The sequence below is a fragment of the Contarinia nasturtii genome, unplaced genomic scaffold (assembly GCF_009176525.2).
Source record: "Contarinia nasturtii isolate CC-2019 unplaced genomic scaffold, AAFC_CNas_1.1 Cnas_scaffold_350, whole genome shotgun sequence".
NCBI lineage: Eukaryota > Metazoa > Arthropoda > Insecta > Diptera > Cecidomyiidae > Contarinia > Contarinia nasturtii.
In genome coordinates this window covers 2,109,604-2,123,412 of record NW_022197705.1, presented here as the reverse complement: position 1 = coordinate 2,123,412, position 13,809 = coordinate 2,109,604, and the positions used below count along the sequence as shown (strand labels likewise).

At 33.9% G+C, this 13,809-nt stretch overlaps 2 protein-coding genes and 1 long non-coding RNA gene across 6 annotated transcripts in view; 1 reads left to right on the top strand and 2 right to left on the bottom strand.

Moving 5' to 3' along the window:
* LOC116338039 (ankyrin-3-like) overlaps nucleotides 1-13,189 on the top strand; it is a 25,005-nt gene extending 11,816 nt beyond the window's left edge. Inside the window, exons 2-23 of one of the 4 annotated variants that reach the window (XR_004200846.1) lie at nucleotides 6,803-6,952; nucleotides 7,017-7,115; nucleotides 7,181-7,279; nucleotides 7,345-7,443; nucleotides 7,511-7,609; nucleotides 7,675-7,770; nucleotides 7,838-7,939; nucleotides 8,017-8,115; nucleotides 8,181-8,279; nucleotides 8,344-8,442; nucleotides 8,507-8,605; nucleotides 8,669-8,767; nucleotides 8,821-8,919; nucleotides 9,383-9,481; nucleotides 9,630-9,707; nucleotides 9,804-10,156; nucleotides 10,419-10,521; nucleotides 10,590-10,753; nucleotides 10,819-10,875; nucleotides 11,736-11,766; nucleotides 12,159-12,397; nucleotides 12,461-12,578. Coding sequence is in view for 3 of the 4 variants with exons in the window: in XM_031763075.1 (XP_031618935.1) it covers nucleotides 6,803-6,952; nucleotides 7,017-7,115; nucleotides 7,181-7,279; nucleotides 7,345-7,443; nucleotides 7,511-7,609; nucleotides 7,675-7,770; nucleotides 7,838-7,939; nucleotides 8,017-8,115; nucleotides 8,181-8,279; nucleotides 8,344-8,442; nucleotides 8,507-8,605; nucleotides 8,669-8,767; nucleotides 8,821-8,919; nucleotides 9,383-9,481; nucleotides 9,630-9,707; nucleotides 9,804-10,156; nucleotides 10,419-10,521; nucleotides 10,590-10,753; nucleotides 10,819-10,875; nucleotides 12,461-12,678; nucleotides 12,745-13,057 (2,723 nt within the window). In the remaining variant the exon portion in view is untranslated. Of the gene's footprint in view, nucleotides 1-6,802; nucleotides 6,953-7,016; nucleotides 7,116-7,180; nucleotides 7,280-7,344; nucleotides 7,444-7,510; nucleotides 7,610-7,674; nucleotides 7,771-7,837; nucleotides 7,940-8,016; nucleotides 8,116-8,180; nucleotides 8,280-8,343; nucleotides 8,443-8,506; nucleotides 8,606-8,668; nucleotides 8,768-8,820; nucleotides 8,920-9,382; nucleotides 9,482-9,629; nucleotides 9,708-9,803; nucleotides 10,157-10,418; nucleotides 10,522-10,589; nucleotides 10,754-10,818; nucleotides 10,876-11,735; nucleotides 11,767-12,158; nucleotides 12,679-12,744 lie in introns of those variants that run through there. The other 3 variants (XM_031763075.1, XM_031763076.1, XM_031763077.1) reach the window with 3 other exon arrangements.
* Nucleotides 115-1,456, bottom strand: LOC116338044. Its single transcript, XM_031763084.1, has 3 exons — nucleotides 721-1,456; nucleotides 359-653; nucleotides 115-221 (listed from the first exon to the last, which is right to left on the bottom strand). The coding sequence occupies exons 1-2, from the start codon at nucleotides 1,352-1,354 to the stop codon at nucleotides 526-528; spliced, it is 762 nt and encodes a 253-aa protein (XP_031618944.1). The 5' UTR covers nucleotides 1,355-1,456; the 3' UTR covers nucleotides 115-221; nucleotides 359-525.
* On the bottom strand, nucleotides 1,463-6,581 carry LOC116338045. Its single transcript, XR_004200847.1, has 6 exons — nucleotides 6,483-6,581; nucleotides 5,417-5,730; nucleotides 5,046-5,238; nucleotides 2,491-2,586; nucleotides 1,581-2,332; nucleotides 1,463-1,489 (listed from the first exon to the last, which is right to left on the bottom strand). It is a non-coding gene; the product is annotated as an uncharacterized LOC116338045 (long non-coding RNA).
* Nucleotides 13,190-13,809: the final 620 nt, after the last annotated feature.

The following is a 13,809-nucleotide window of genomic DNA, read 5'->3' as shown; positions in this document are numbered from 1 at the left end:
AGCCGTTTTTTTCATTTTCAAAAATAAAAAATCGACGCACCCTACTACACATGTATCTCTTCTTTCACTACGATGCGTTCACTTGGATGACATTAACACCAAAAATAGAGTAAAATAGAGCGCGTAACTCATTTTGAGAGGTAGACACTCTACAAACACGGCAAGTGCGAGTAACCGTACTGGGATATTTGTTTGTGTGTACATTAGGGTGTTTCCCATATCTGTAAATAGAAAAATGGTATTTATTAATTTAAAGTAGGCAAAATTCTATGTAAGTTAATGGCATTTATACAACGAAGCGATTGATGTTAGCACTTCCCGAAGCAAAAAACTGTTTTCGAAATCTAATGATACTTACAATGGAAAAACGCTCTGTTTGTACTCCCGCACAGCCATCTCAACCAAATGGGAAATGACTTTTTTTGTGCATAACTAACCCACATATTCGGGATAGCAGTTACGTAACAAATGTTACTTATGATTTATTTTATTTTATTGTATGGTATTGCGATGATTAGTTGGCTGCTATTCGAACTCGGGCTCGGATATGTCCACGTCGTTATCGTCGTCGAAGACGGCGGCATCGGCGTTGATTTGATTCCAATATCGGTTGATTGCAGCAGGTATTGGAAGTCCAAGCAATGTCCATAGTCCTGATTAATCGAAAAAATGAATCTTTTTTTGCGATCATTCAATCACATTGTGTATCAATATCCTTACCTTTCAGTAGAATGTTCTTAGCAGCCACGACGTCACGATGCCAAGTCACGGTGCATTCGAGGTCTAATTGCCATTTTTTGTAGTAAGGTTTTACTCTTGACATTAGCTCCTCTTCTATTTCAAATGCTCCGTTCAATGTGCGTTGTAACTGTCGATATGTAGATGTATCTGTCTTGCCAAACTTAGACACAATTTTGGTTGGCAGCAGTGTTATGGCGTTGGGTATGCACCGACACATCTTGAATTTGGCCGATTTGGGTTGGTTTTGGAATCGGCACATACATCTTGCGTCTGTTTGAGATGTTCCCCATTCGTCCACCGGCACGACAACAATGTATGGTCGCTTCTTATATGCCTGCATCAGTTTGCGTACACCCGGACACCGCACGTGTTTTTTAATTCTTATCGGGCAATCAGGTGGTACTTCGCCATCAGCGCCATGGAATAACAGAGTCGGTTCCTTATTGGTGATCTTGTTCACAAATCCGTCGATAGCTTTGTTGCTCCTAATGTATTTGTCCAAGGCGAGTCTAGTGTACTTTGCAGTCGAGTAAGCTTCGATTCCATGTTTGGTCATCTTTACTCGATGCTTAATATAGCTCAGCCACTGTGAACCTTTTGGTGATGGCATCATTGCGTACAGCTCACGATTCTCTCGATCTTGTCTTTCTTTCTCGATGAAATTTTTCGTGAATCGCTTCGCTTTTGCGTTTCGTACATTTTGATGTGTCTCCCAATGGAACTGTTTGCTCTTTTTAACAAAGTTGATCTGCGAATAAATCGAAAAAAAAAAAAAAACAAAAATAATTAGTGAACTTAAACACAATGTGCATCATTGTATTTTATTATACTACACACACTTCTTTGCAAGTATCAATTTCATGTATTGTTGTGGTATTCCAGTTCCGCATGCCTGAATCTGTACCTCCCAATCTTTTGAATTTGCCCGCCTTCAACATGTCAATGATGTCCAATCGACTGGTGCCCGATTGTGTGTTGCTGGTCTCCTTCTTTTTGGTGGAATACTGCAGAGACACAGCAATTCCATCGCTGTTTATCGAAAAGTCAAATTTCTTTTTGCGGCGGACAAACCACCGAATTTTACGCATATAAAAATACTGATTCCATATGTAATCTTTATTCTCGTTGAAAACCTTTTGTGAAATATTTTTGTCACTTGGTTTTCCGTCTTCAGTTAACTGTTTCGGAATCAATTTTTGAGAAGACAAGATCTGATACATACTCGAACAGTCGATTTTGAAATGCGTACGCCGAAAATCACACATCGGAACTACCACCAAATTGCGAATGCACGGTAGATATTCCAAATCGTCGAGCATTTGTTTTCGTTTGATGATCCACTGTCGTTTCTTACCCTTCGGTCTTCTGCGCTTTCTCTTTTTGCGTTTCTTCGGTGGCTCTTGATGTGCTCGCAGCAAATTAAATTCTTCTATCTCGCGTTGCATAGATAGATACATCGGCACAGCTTTGAACCAATTTTTTGAATTGGTCGTGAGATCATGTAGGTCGATTTCCGGGAACACATTCAACTTATTGACGATGTCATACAAAACTCCGCACCGATAAAGTTTATTTGGGTCACTAGCTGGCACTTTGATGACCTTTTTCAATGAAACAAGGGAAATAGAATAAATTCATTTTTATAAAAATTTGTCAACGAGTCAAAAAAAAAACCATTGTAAGCTTAAACAATATGAACCATTGAAAACTCAGTTCTTTTCATGATTTGAATAAACATTTTCAACATACCTTTTCCTTGAGAATGAGTTTCACCACACAGTCGATGTCATTTGGCAGGTATTTCTCTTCAATGGCTTCATTTGTGTTCATCTGAAACACTTTCATCTTCAGATATTGGGTTATGTGTTTATCCGGATGTGTTTGCGAATTGGTGACATTGTTGTCTATGTATTGATTGCAAGGGGCTTATGACATATGTGAATCGCAAGAGTCTCATGTAAATTATACTAATCAATAAGAGTCTGTATGTGATTTGCGAGTCCCCTTATGATTTTCGAGTCAGTAAAAAGTCTCAATGACAGGTTTTAAGCGAATGTTAAATCATAACAATTTGTTAACCACCAATAACAACAAACATGTACACTGATACAAATTGAAGAACTGATACAAATAAACGAAAATAAAAAATAGACACAAATTTAGAAAAAAATGCACCAAATATAGCATAGATCACAAACACAATAAGATAAAAACACTTCTATCACAAATCAAATGAAACAGTAATGAAGAACGCATTATAAATATCACGTCTTTCCTCAACAAAGAACTCTGTATTCTAAATTTATTTCCAATGTGACATCAAATATTTTCCCGATCGAAATGTTTTTGGAATATTCACAGTAAATTTTAACAACACTCTGTTATTTCGAAATTAAAACAAAAATGAAGACAAAACCAACTGTAAATATATCCATTCCTCAGCGAACAGCTTTCCGAACACACAAAATCGTTGAAATTGAAATGACAATAAAATCAATTGATCGCCCAAACCACGCTACAGACACTCACATCTAATTCTCAAGAAATCCTCTTAAAAACAAAACAAAGTTTTATTGTAAACAAAATCGGTTGGTGCGATTGTAGTTTCAAAGTGATGGAAGTTGTTTATACTAACAATACTGTCACACGATGCGAGCACATTTTTATTACATATAAATGAATATCTTTGGATTTGGTTTGACACATATACACCGCGCCAATCGAAAAATGTCAGAAAGATGTTAGTTGCATCTCGAACACTGAAAATACTAATTCCACAAATAAAGAAAATTAAATGCAATAAATGACGTATAAAAAAATAGTTCTTCTGCTGAGTTTTAAATTAAATTATGCAAATCTCTTTCCTAACAAATTGTTTATTTTTTTATTTGAGCGTAATATTTGGATTTTCAATTTAAAACTTAATGTATTGGGTTGTGTTCACATTATGTTGTCAAATGAAATATTATTGGAAGTAAAAGAAACAAGTGGATCCATTGCATTGGAATTCGTGGAAACTATGCACATAATCTCCGTTCCATTTGACACGAAAATGACCACCAGAATGTGAACACAACCCAAAACATTAAGTTTTAAATTGAAAATTCAAATCTTACGCTCAAATAAAAAAATAAACAATTTATTCGGAAAGAGATTTGCATAATTTAATTTAAAATTCTGCAGAAGAACTCTTTTACACGTCATTTATTGCATTTAATTTTCTTTATTTGTGGAATTATTATTTTGAATTTTCGAAATGCAACTGACATTTTTCGTTTGGCGCGGTGTATATGTGTCAACCAAATCCAAAGATATTCATTTATATGTATTAAAAATCCCGAGTGAAAAATGGCATTGAATTTTTTAATGCGTAGTGTCAAACGGCATTTAAGCAATAAATCGAGACCGCATGGTCCGTGCGCACGTTGAGTGCATACACCACATCGCTATAGCCATGCGGTGTCGATTTATTGCTTAAATGCCGTTTGACACTACGCATTGAAAAATTCAATGCCATTTTTCACTCGGGATGTGCTCGCATCGTGTGACAGTATTGTTAGTATAAACAACTTCCATCACTTTGAAACTACAATCGCACCAACCGATTTTGTTTACAATAAAACTTTGTTTTGTTTTCAATAGGATTTCTTGAGAATTATATGAGAGTGTTCGAAGCGTGGTTTGGGCGATCAATTGGTTTTATTGTCATTTAAATTTCAACAATTTTGTGTGTTCGCTGTTTGCTGTGGAATAGATATATTCACAGTTGGTTTTGTGTTCATTTTTGTTTTAATTTCGAAATAACAGAGTGTTGATAAAATTTACTGTGGATATTCCAACAACATTTCGAACAGAAAAATATTTGATGTCACATTGGAAATAAATTTCATCATTCGATTTAGAATACAGAGTCCTTTGTTGAGGTAAGACGTGATATTTATAATGCGTTCCTCATTACTGTTTCATTTGATTTGTGATAGAAGTGTTTTTATCTTATTGTGTTTTTTTAATTATCAAACAGAAAGAAATTTGAACAATAATTGCTTTGACACAGTGGAAATTTTTAAGAGAATTAATATGATTCCTTTTGATGCTAGAAAAATTATATGTTTTCAATTAAATGTTGATGTTATTTGAAATTGACATTAACGATTGACTCGTGACTCGTGCTACAGCCATACATTTTGTGTATGTTATGTATGATGTGACTCGTGAGCAGTTTGTATGAGACTTTCACGAGTCAACGCTGGTTCGAGTCAGTCATAAGCCCCTCGATTGATTGCATAGATGTTTGAGGCCATTACCGAAATCTTTGTTGCTAGGCCAATCAAAGCGATGGACCTCATCAAGACCTTCCACAATTGCCTTGAATTCTGGATCGATTGGTGGAATTTCTTTTGCTGGTCCACGGGGTTTCCGTTTAGTCTTTGATGGTTGCTCTGGCTCCGGCTTTGGCTCTGGCTCTGGCTTTGGCTTCGGCTTTGGTGTTTTTTTCGGCTTCGGCTTCGGTAGTAAATTAATTTACAATTGTAAATTACAATGGAATGAAAAAAGAGAAAAAAATCAGTTAGAATGGATGCGAAAATAAAATGAATTTTAGATTGAAATCAATATATTAATTAAAATAGAACTGTAAAATCCATGTTATCCATAGTTGATTTTAGTGTATAATTACATTTGTTGGGTTGTGCTTTGCTAGCACTTGACTGAAGCATGTGTTGATCTTTTCTTCCCCGCTATTGGCAAAGAAGCTGAAATCACCATTGTTGATGCCTACGTTCATATGCCTTTTGCACCTCTAATAAGAACAGCAACGAACCCAAATTGCAAATCATTGTAGCCTGTAGACTTAGATCAGTTATTTTGCCGATCAGTTCCTGCTGGTATGGCGGCCGAATTATTGATTTCAGTGCACATTTGATCGTCGTTATCTCATCTTTCTTTTCTCCCTCAGCTGGTAGAGACGGCTTGTAACGATTTGCCATTTTTCTATTGAAAAAAACACACACATTTGATTTAGTTTAAAAACGAATACTATTGGATTGGCGATATTTAGACATTTTCATTGATCCATATCGATATTTTTTACTAAATGATTTTTCATATTAATGATACCTGGCTGAGACACAAAAATATCGAATATGCATATTTATGAATGAATAAATCTCCTGCACAAATATGCACACACGCACACACATGTTTTAAATTCAATTTTTTCGAGCGACAACAGAACAAGAATCTATCTCCTTTTTTGGTACACACACAAAATGATGCAGCACACAAAAATACAAAAATCTTCGGATTGATAACAATGGCAGTAATTTAGAGAAGAAAACGATATAACGCATACTATTGAGTAGTCAATTTGAGCCCAAACAATAACTGTTTCTCTTCTCTGAACAATGGAACCAATTCAAAATGGGTATCACCGCTTGAAATGAATTTCACCACCCCACGCAACAGAATTATGTACTGCAGAATAATTGTGAACTTCATTACTTTTTTCATGAAATGATATGTTCAACGTTAAATAATTATTGGACTACTTAAATATATTTCACGTTATAGATGGCTTATATTATTACGTGCTATGAAATAAAAATCAATTTCACAATAAGAACAAGAGGAATAACTGCACGTAAGCACGTAATTCAATTTTTGATTTTTCATTAAAAATAATATTTTTTATTGATGAATTGACCAATATTTTTCACGGTAGTAAAATGATTAAGTTTACTCACACTGGTGACTTGGATTCAACAATTTGTCAATCGACTGATCAAGTGTGGAAAGTTCGGATCAAATCGATACAAAATGCACGTATATCGAAAATTTAACTACATATTTTGATACATTTTAGTTCAACACTATTCAATTCGTTTGTTTTGTGAATTTTATTTTAATTAATTATTTCAATATATTCAAGAATAAATGCTTACTAAAGTATATACGTGTACAGTGCTAATTCTGCTATTTATTGCTAATTTTGCTATTTTCTTCATGTAAATTTCCCTATTTTTTTGCTAATGTGCTAATTCTAATTCGCATGGATATCCCCTAGCATTCGAGCCAGGGGTCAACGACACTGAAATACTAAAAAGGGCGTTCGGAGGAAGTTTCACATATACCGAAATAGAAAAAATACACACAGAAATGTTGGATGATATGAAATTACGTTCGCATTGGCCGTTTCATTACGCCGCAAAATCGGGTAATAGTACAAATTATCGAGTCAAAATATCAAGTTTTTTTATGTTTGATCCTTTGATTTCCAGGTGATATGACTACGGTTGAAGATTATATCAATCGTGGATATAATATTAGCTCAGAAAATGAAGATAAACAAACGGTGCTTTTTTATGCTGCGAAATATGGTAAGAGTCGATACAATCAAGTCGAACTATGAATTCTTTTAAATGCTTGATTCTTTACATTCCAGGTAAGAAGGAGATGGTCGAATTTCTCATCTATCATAGGGCTAGTGTTAATGCAGAAGATAACGATAAACAAACGCCGCTACATGTAGCTGCACTATGGGGTAGTAGTGCAAACTATCGACTCGAACTAAGAATCCTTTTTAATGTTTGATTATTTGTATTCCAGGTCGGAAAGATGTGGTCGAACTTCTAATCAATCATGGGGCCAGTGTTAATGCAAAAGATATAGATGAACAAACTCCGCTCCATTTATCTGCACAATGGGGTAATAGCCCAAACTATATCGACTCGAACTAAGAATTCCTTTTAATGTTTGATTATTTGTATTCCAGGTCAGAAGGATGTGGTCGAACTTCTCATCAATCATGGGGCTAGTGTTAATGCAGAAGATAAAGATAAACGAACGTCGCTACATGTAGCTGCAGTGTGGGGTAATAGTCCAAACTATCGACTCGAACTAAGAATTCCTTCTAATGTTTGATTGTTTGTATTCCAGGTCAGAAGGATGTGGTCGAACTTCTCATCAATCATGGGGCTAGTGTTAATGCAGAAGATATACGTAAACTAAAACCGGTCCATTTAGCCGTAAAAAGTAGAAATTGGATAAAAATTGAGTCAAACTATGAATTCTTTTAAATGTTTGATTCTTTGCATTTCAGATGGAAATAAGGATGAGATCGAACTTCTCATCAATCATGGGGCTAATATTAATGCGACAGATAAAGATAAGCAAACGCCGCTCCATTACGCTGTAGTATATGGTAATAGATCAAACCTAGGATCAAACTATCGAATCAAACTATGAATTCCTTTTGATGATTGATTCTTTGATTTCTAGATAAGAAGGATTTGGCTGAACTTCTCATCAATCGTGGGGCTAATATTAATGCAGAGGATAAAAATAAACGAACTCCTCTACATGTAGCTGCACAAAGAGGTAATGTCGAAAAATATCCTGTTGAACTATAAATTTCTTTTAATCTTTGATTCTTTACATTCCAGATAATAAGGATTTGGCCAATTTTATCATCCTTTCTGGGGCTAATATTAATGCAGGCGATAAAGATATACGAACGCCGCTCCATGTAGCTGCACAAAAGGGTAATAATGCAAACTATCGAATCAAGCTATGAAATCCTTCAATAATTGATTCATTGCTCTCCAGGTTGGAAGGATTTGGCTGACCTTCTCATCAAACATAATGCTAGTGTTGATGCAGAAGATATAGATAAACAGACTCCGCTCCATTTAGCTGCAGAATTTGGTAATAGTGGAAACATCAAATAAAACAATAAATTCCTTTCAAAATTTAATTCTTTGATATCCAGATAAAAAAGATATTGCTGAGCTTCTCATCAGTCATGGGGCTAGTGTTAATGCAGAAAATAAAGATGACCGATTGCCTCTACATTTAGCTTGCCAATTTAGTATAAACTATCGAATCGAACTTTGAATTCCCTTCAATTGAGTTTTTTTAATTAATCTTTCAGGTAGTATAAGCGTGGCCGAAATTCTCATCAGTCATAAGGCTAATGTTAATGCAGTTGATAAAAATAAATTAACGCCACTCCACTTCGCTGCCCAAAATAGTAATTGATTATTTGGAGTATCCTATAAATTTTTATTTGTTTGATTTTTTTAGGCAGTGTGGCTGTAAGTGAGCTTCTCATCGAAAATAGGGCTAACGTTGTGGCTGAATCATCTTTCAAATGGACACCGCTCCATTTTGCAGCAAAAAATGGTAAGAGTACACATTTCGAGAGAATAAATAACTCAGTGCGAAATTTTTTGAAAAATTTAAAATTGACATTACTTTGTATATACTATATATGGTATGAAAGTACTACCTCAGGTAGTCTACCTGAGTATAGTAAAACCTCGATGGGTTTTACAAAGTTAGTTGCCAATATGTTTTTATCGACCTATGAAAACTCCAGTGTGATCACTTTAAATCGAAACTTTGGAGTAAATATTGTTTCCATTCAAACGCTTTGTACATGAGTTTTTAGGGGCTTTTTGGCATGGGAAGACCGAGTCTGATATTTATTTTGCGATACAATCAAGTTTTGATACACTTACCTACGAAAAAGAACAAAAATTCACCAATTTTATCATCCGATCAAAAAATTACGTTCTCCAAAGTTGTTTAGAACAATGAGAGACATTTATTGATACTATGATTGGATGTTGATAAATAATTGCAGGTAAAACCGAAGTAGCTATAATTTTGATTTGGAATGGGGCCCAAGTTGATGCAAAAACTACTAATGGAAGTACACCACTGGATTTAGCTACTAAAAATGGTAATAGTTTTAAAATTAGCCATTGACAGATGAGTAACCGTCTTTTTATAAAACGCTTTTAAATGTATAGAATATCATCATCTGTCAAGGGTTCATTTGTTGCACAATGCATTTCAATGTTTTCTCAATGTTTTTATAAATTTTTCAGTTACAAGGGCTTCACTTAAACTACACATGGACAAATATTGTTCGAAGATTGGCAAATCGCTGGATAACTTCTTACAGGGTATCTCCGAACAATTTTTTGTTTCATTAACTTTATCTAATCTCTTAACAGTGCTTATCCTTTAATATTTAAATCTAAACATTTCTCATTTTACAGAAATAATTCCACTTTCAATTGGAATGCTAATAGCAGCCGGGTGTATTGTGATAATTATTGTTGTGATCATTCTCAATTCTTTTCTACGTGAACGAAAGAGGCGCATTAACTTGGCAAAACTTCTTCATGGAAATCTAAAGAGTATTGACCGAAGTCGTGCTCTGAATGATCAAGCCCATCTTTTGCCATATAAGGAAGAGTTTAAATTTTCCAGAAAAAATCTCAAATTCAAAAATAAAATTGGGACCGGTGCTTTTGGTATAGTCTACGAAGGACTTGCACGTGGAGTCTTATATCATGAGGAGGAAACCAAAGTTGCCATCAAGATGGTCAATGATATGTCCGATGACGAAGTAAGTTCGATTTGGAAATTCAATAATTCATAGAATTGTTCACACCAAGCATGTTGGCCACAATCTTTTTTAAAAATATACCAACATATCGATTTGTTCAAATGAACCCGAAAGAACCTTTAACTAAGCTATATGTTGCTTTATGGGAACTTCCACAATAGTGTGTGATTTTATCGAATTCATTTTTTCATTTCAATATTATCCTTTTTATAATGTGTAATAATAAAAAAAGATTAGTATAACAAGCCATTCTTATGTACAGGCATTGAAAGATTTAGTGTCTGAGATGAAAATTATGATGTATTTAGGTAAGGATTTAAATGTGGTGAATTTACTTGGAGCTGTTACCGAGAATATTGAACAAAGTAATTAAATCATTTTCATTTTATATGAATAATATTCAAAAATATGTATTCACTCTACATATTTATAGATGAAGTGATGATTATTGTTGAATACTGTGATTACGGCAATATTCGGGATCTATTGAAGAGTAATCACAAAAGTTTCATCAATCAAGTTGATTATGAAAATGATTCCATTGATTCAACTATAACGAATGAAAACTCAACTGAACACGAAAATGATCAACAACAAGTAAGTTCTACTATCCTAAGATAAAATATTTCATTTTAAAATTACTACATTGATAATTTTCTCAGTTCGAAGAAGATAAACAATCAATTGACTCAACAATGGACTCAGATTCAGGCGAATTGGTAATCATGATAACAAATTTTAATTATGACTAATTAATCAAGACCCCATTAGTCATGATTAATTTTCCTGATCAAGTAGTAATAAGTGGCATGACCACACCAGAAAAACCATACAAAATTCATATCTATGAAATCATTTTGATATTTGAACCACACTGTTAATCTATAGAGATTAAAAAATTAGAAAAGTATTCAACGGGCTGTGTGTTTACAACTAGGGAGAAAGAGATCTTAAAATACCGACTCGTATTTACAATACAGTGTGTCTCATATAAGTGGGCCAGAACTACTCCGATAGAAATTCGTAGAAATTTATTTCCTAAATTTCTATCGGAGCAGATTTTTAAAAATTATACCAACAGAAGAAAAAAATGCAATTTATACCCTCAGTAGAGGCCTTATATGAGACACCCTGTATAAACTTATATTGATCTCGCATTGATTGGACTGTAATTTTCCCAATGTTATTCCACGTGTATTCCTCCACCACAGTGATTTTGCTGTCAATATGTGCTACATCGTGTATTGCAAGAAATAACGATGCTTGCTGTGCTTACTGTGTTAGCACAATCAACCGCAATCAACCAATTGCAAAAAAACTAATGATTTCTACTGTTTGCAACCTCCAATCAGATTTTGAATGAAGATACCAGGCAACGATTTACGTATACCACATCTTCACATTACTTACCATGGCCAGAAAATCGTTTCTCTGTGATTCTCTTACCAAAATGCGTAGATTTTTGATATTCAGATCATTATTATGATATACACAATCAAAACCTAATTAAGAAAATTGGTCACGACTAATAAGGTTGAATCATAATCAAATTCAAATTATCACTAAATAATTATTCAAGGTGGATAGCTTCGGATTCTGCCCAGACTATGGTAAATGAATAATATACAATGAAAATCCCAGTCTATAGAATAATTCCAGTGTGTCCATAATATATAGAAATATCACTAAATAGTGTCGATATCTATACTATATCGGTCCACTATATATGAAAGATATTGCCGCACGGCACCGTATCGCACGATCGAAGCCAGTGTAGACGGAAAAAATCACAAATTGCCATGCGGCAGTAGAAAGAACTGTGTGTATGCGTCAACATGTTTGCCGTCCGCACTCACTTCTATCGTGAGCTACGGTGTCTTGCGGAATATCTTACATATATAGTGGACCAATATAGTATAGATATCGACACTATTTAGTGCTATTTCTATATGTTATGGACACACTGAATAATTCAGATTATTATCAATTTTTCTATATCCAGTTGAAAACGAAAAAACAAAGATTGGTTCAATTACAATTGATAAAATTACAACGTCTGATTTAATTTGCTGGTCATTTTAAGTGGCGCGGGGAATGCACTATTTAACTTCTCGTAATATTCTACACCGAGATTTGGCTGCAAGAAATATTTTACTGTGCACCAATAATGTAGTGAAGATTTGTGATTTCGGATTGGGGCGACATATGACCAGCAAAGGATATTACCGAAAGCGTGGAGAAGTGAAATAGTTTCATGATTTAATACATACATATACGATCTTTCTATGCGAATGTTTTTTTCAGGAAAAAGTTCCATTGAAATGGTTGGCATTGGAGTCGCTAATTGAACCAATATACACTGTATATTCTGATGTCTGGTCTTTTGGCATTGTTTTATGGGAGCTATTTTCACTCGGAGCAGAACCATATCCTGGAATAGTAGCGAATACTTTTGACGAGCTAAAAACACATTTACAAGACGGACACAGAATGAGCAAACCAGATTATGCCACACACTCTATGTAAGTTACAAATGATTTTTATCATTTAAGCAGTAATGAACAATGACTGAGATTTAAATATTTTAGATACGATGTTATGTACTCATGTTGGAACATTGACCCCAATTCGCGTCCATTATTTGATCGTCTTGCAAAGACATTTTCTGATCTTATGAAACCTGATGATCTAGAGGAATTTAACCATTTAAATAAAACGTTTGAGAATTCAATTGCTCAAAAATATAAATCTGAGGAAAATGAGGAAAATGAGGAAAACGACGAAAGTCCACAGTCATGCTTATGCTGTACTTCTCGCTTTTTTAGATCACATAAAAATCTAAATGAAAGCACCGAATGTTTGGTGAATATAACATTGCTGCCAATCGATAATGCAAATTAAAAAAAAATACAAAGAAAACAATGTTCAAGTATCTACAACTATCAATAATACTATTTCCTTTTGCTGCGACTTAAATTTTCAATAAATGGCTTCAGTTGTGAAAGGAAGGAGAAGATTCAGCAAGATGGTGAACTCTTTATGGTATTCACAGATCATGGAATCTCGACTGTTTAATGAGAAATATGAATATCGTTGACAGTTTACGTTACAATATTGATGATTTCAATGGCGAAACGTATTCAATTTTCTCAGATTTAATTTTTTTTTTTTGAAATTAATGTTAAAGTCACGCTATTTTTTTCTAAACACACAAAAGAAATGAAACTACAACAGTCTTTAAAGTTCACTCTTTACTTTTACTTTCATCAACAATTAGATAAAAATTGCATTATTTTTATACAATATTCAGGTCGAAACAAAAATATATATTTATTTGAACTTAAAATAAAAGACAAATGTGAAACAAACACACATAGAGAATCCATTAAGCGAAGAATAGGTGAGGAAAGGTTTAATTGACTTGGAATTACAAGATTGAATACAAGATTCAAAGAAAAATGCCACGAAGAAAGGCAGAGAAATGAAGTAAAAATAACAAAACAAAACAAAAAAAATATTGTTATTTAACAAATTAAAAGAGTTTTGGCTTCGAATCACGGATTTGGAAGAAGATAGAAAAAGAAGAGAGAAAAGTAAAATTTTGAATGAGAAAGAAATGAACTGTTAAAGAACAATTAATAAAAGTCATTAAA

Coding starts and splice junctions, on each gene's coding strand:
- LOC116338044 (XM_031763084.1), bottom strand. CDS start 1,354: ATGATGCCATCACCAAAAGGTTCACAGTGGCTGAGCTATATTAAGCAT. Junction 654..720: donor TAAGAACATTCTACTGAAAG/GTAAGGATATTG, acceptor TCGATTAATCAG/GACTATGGACATTGCTTGGA.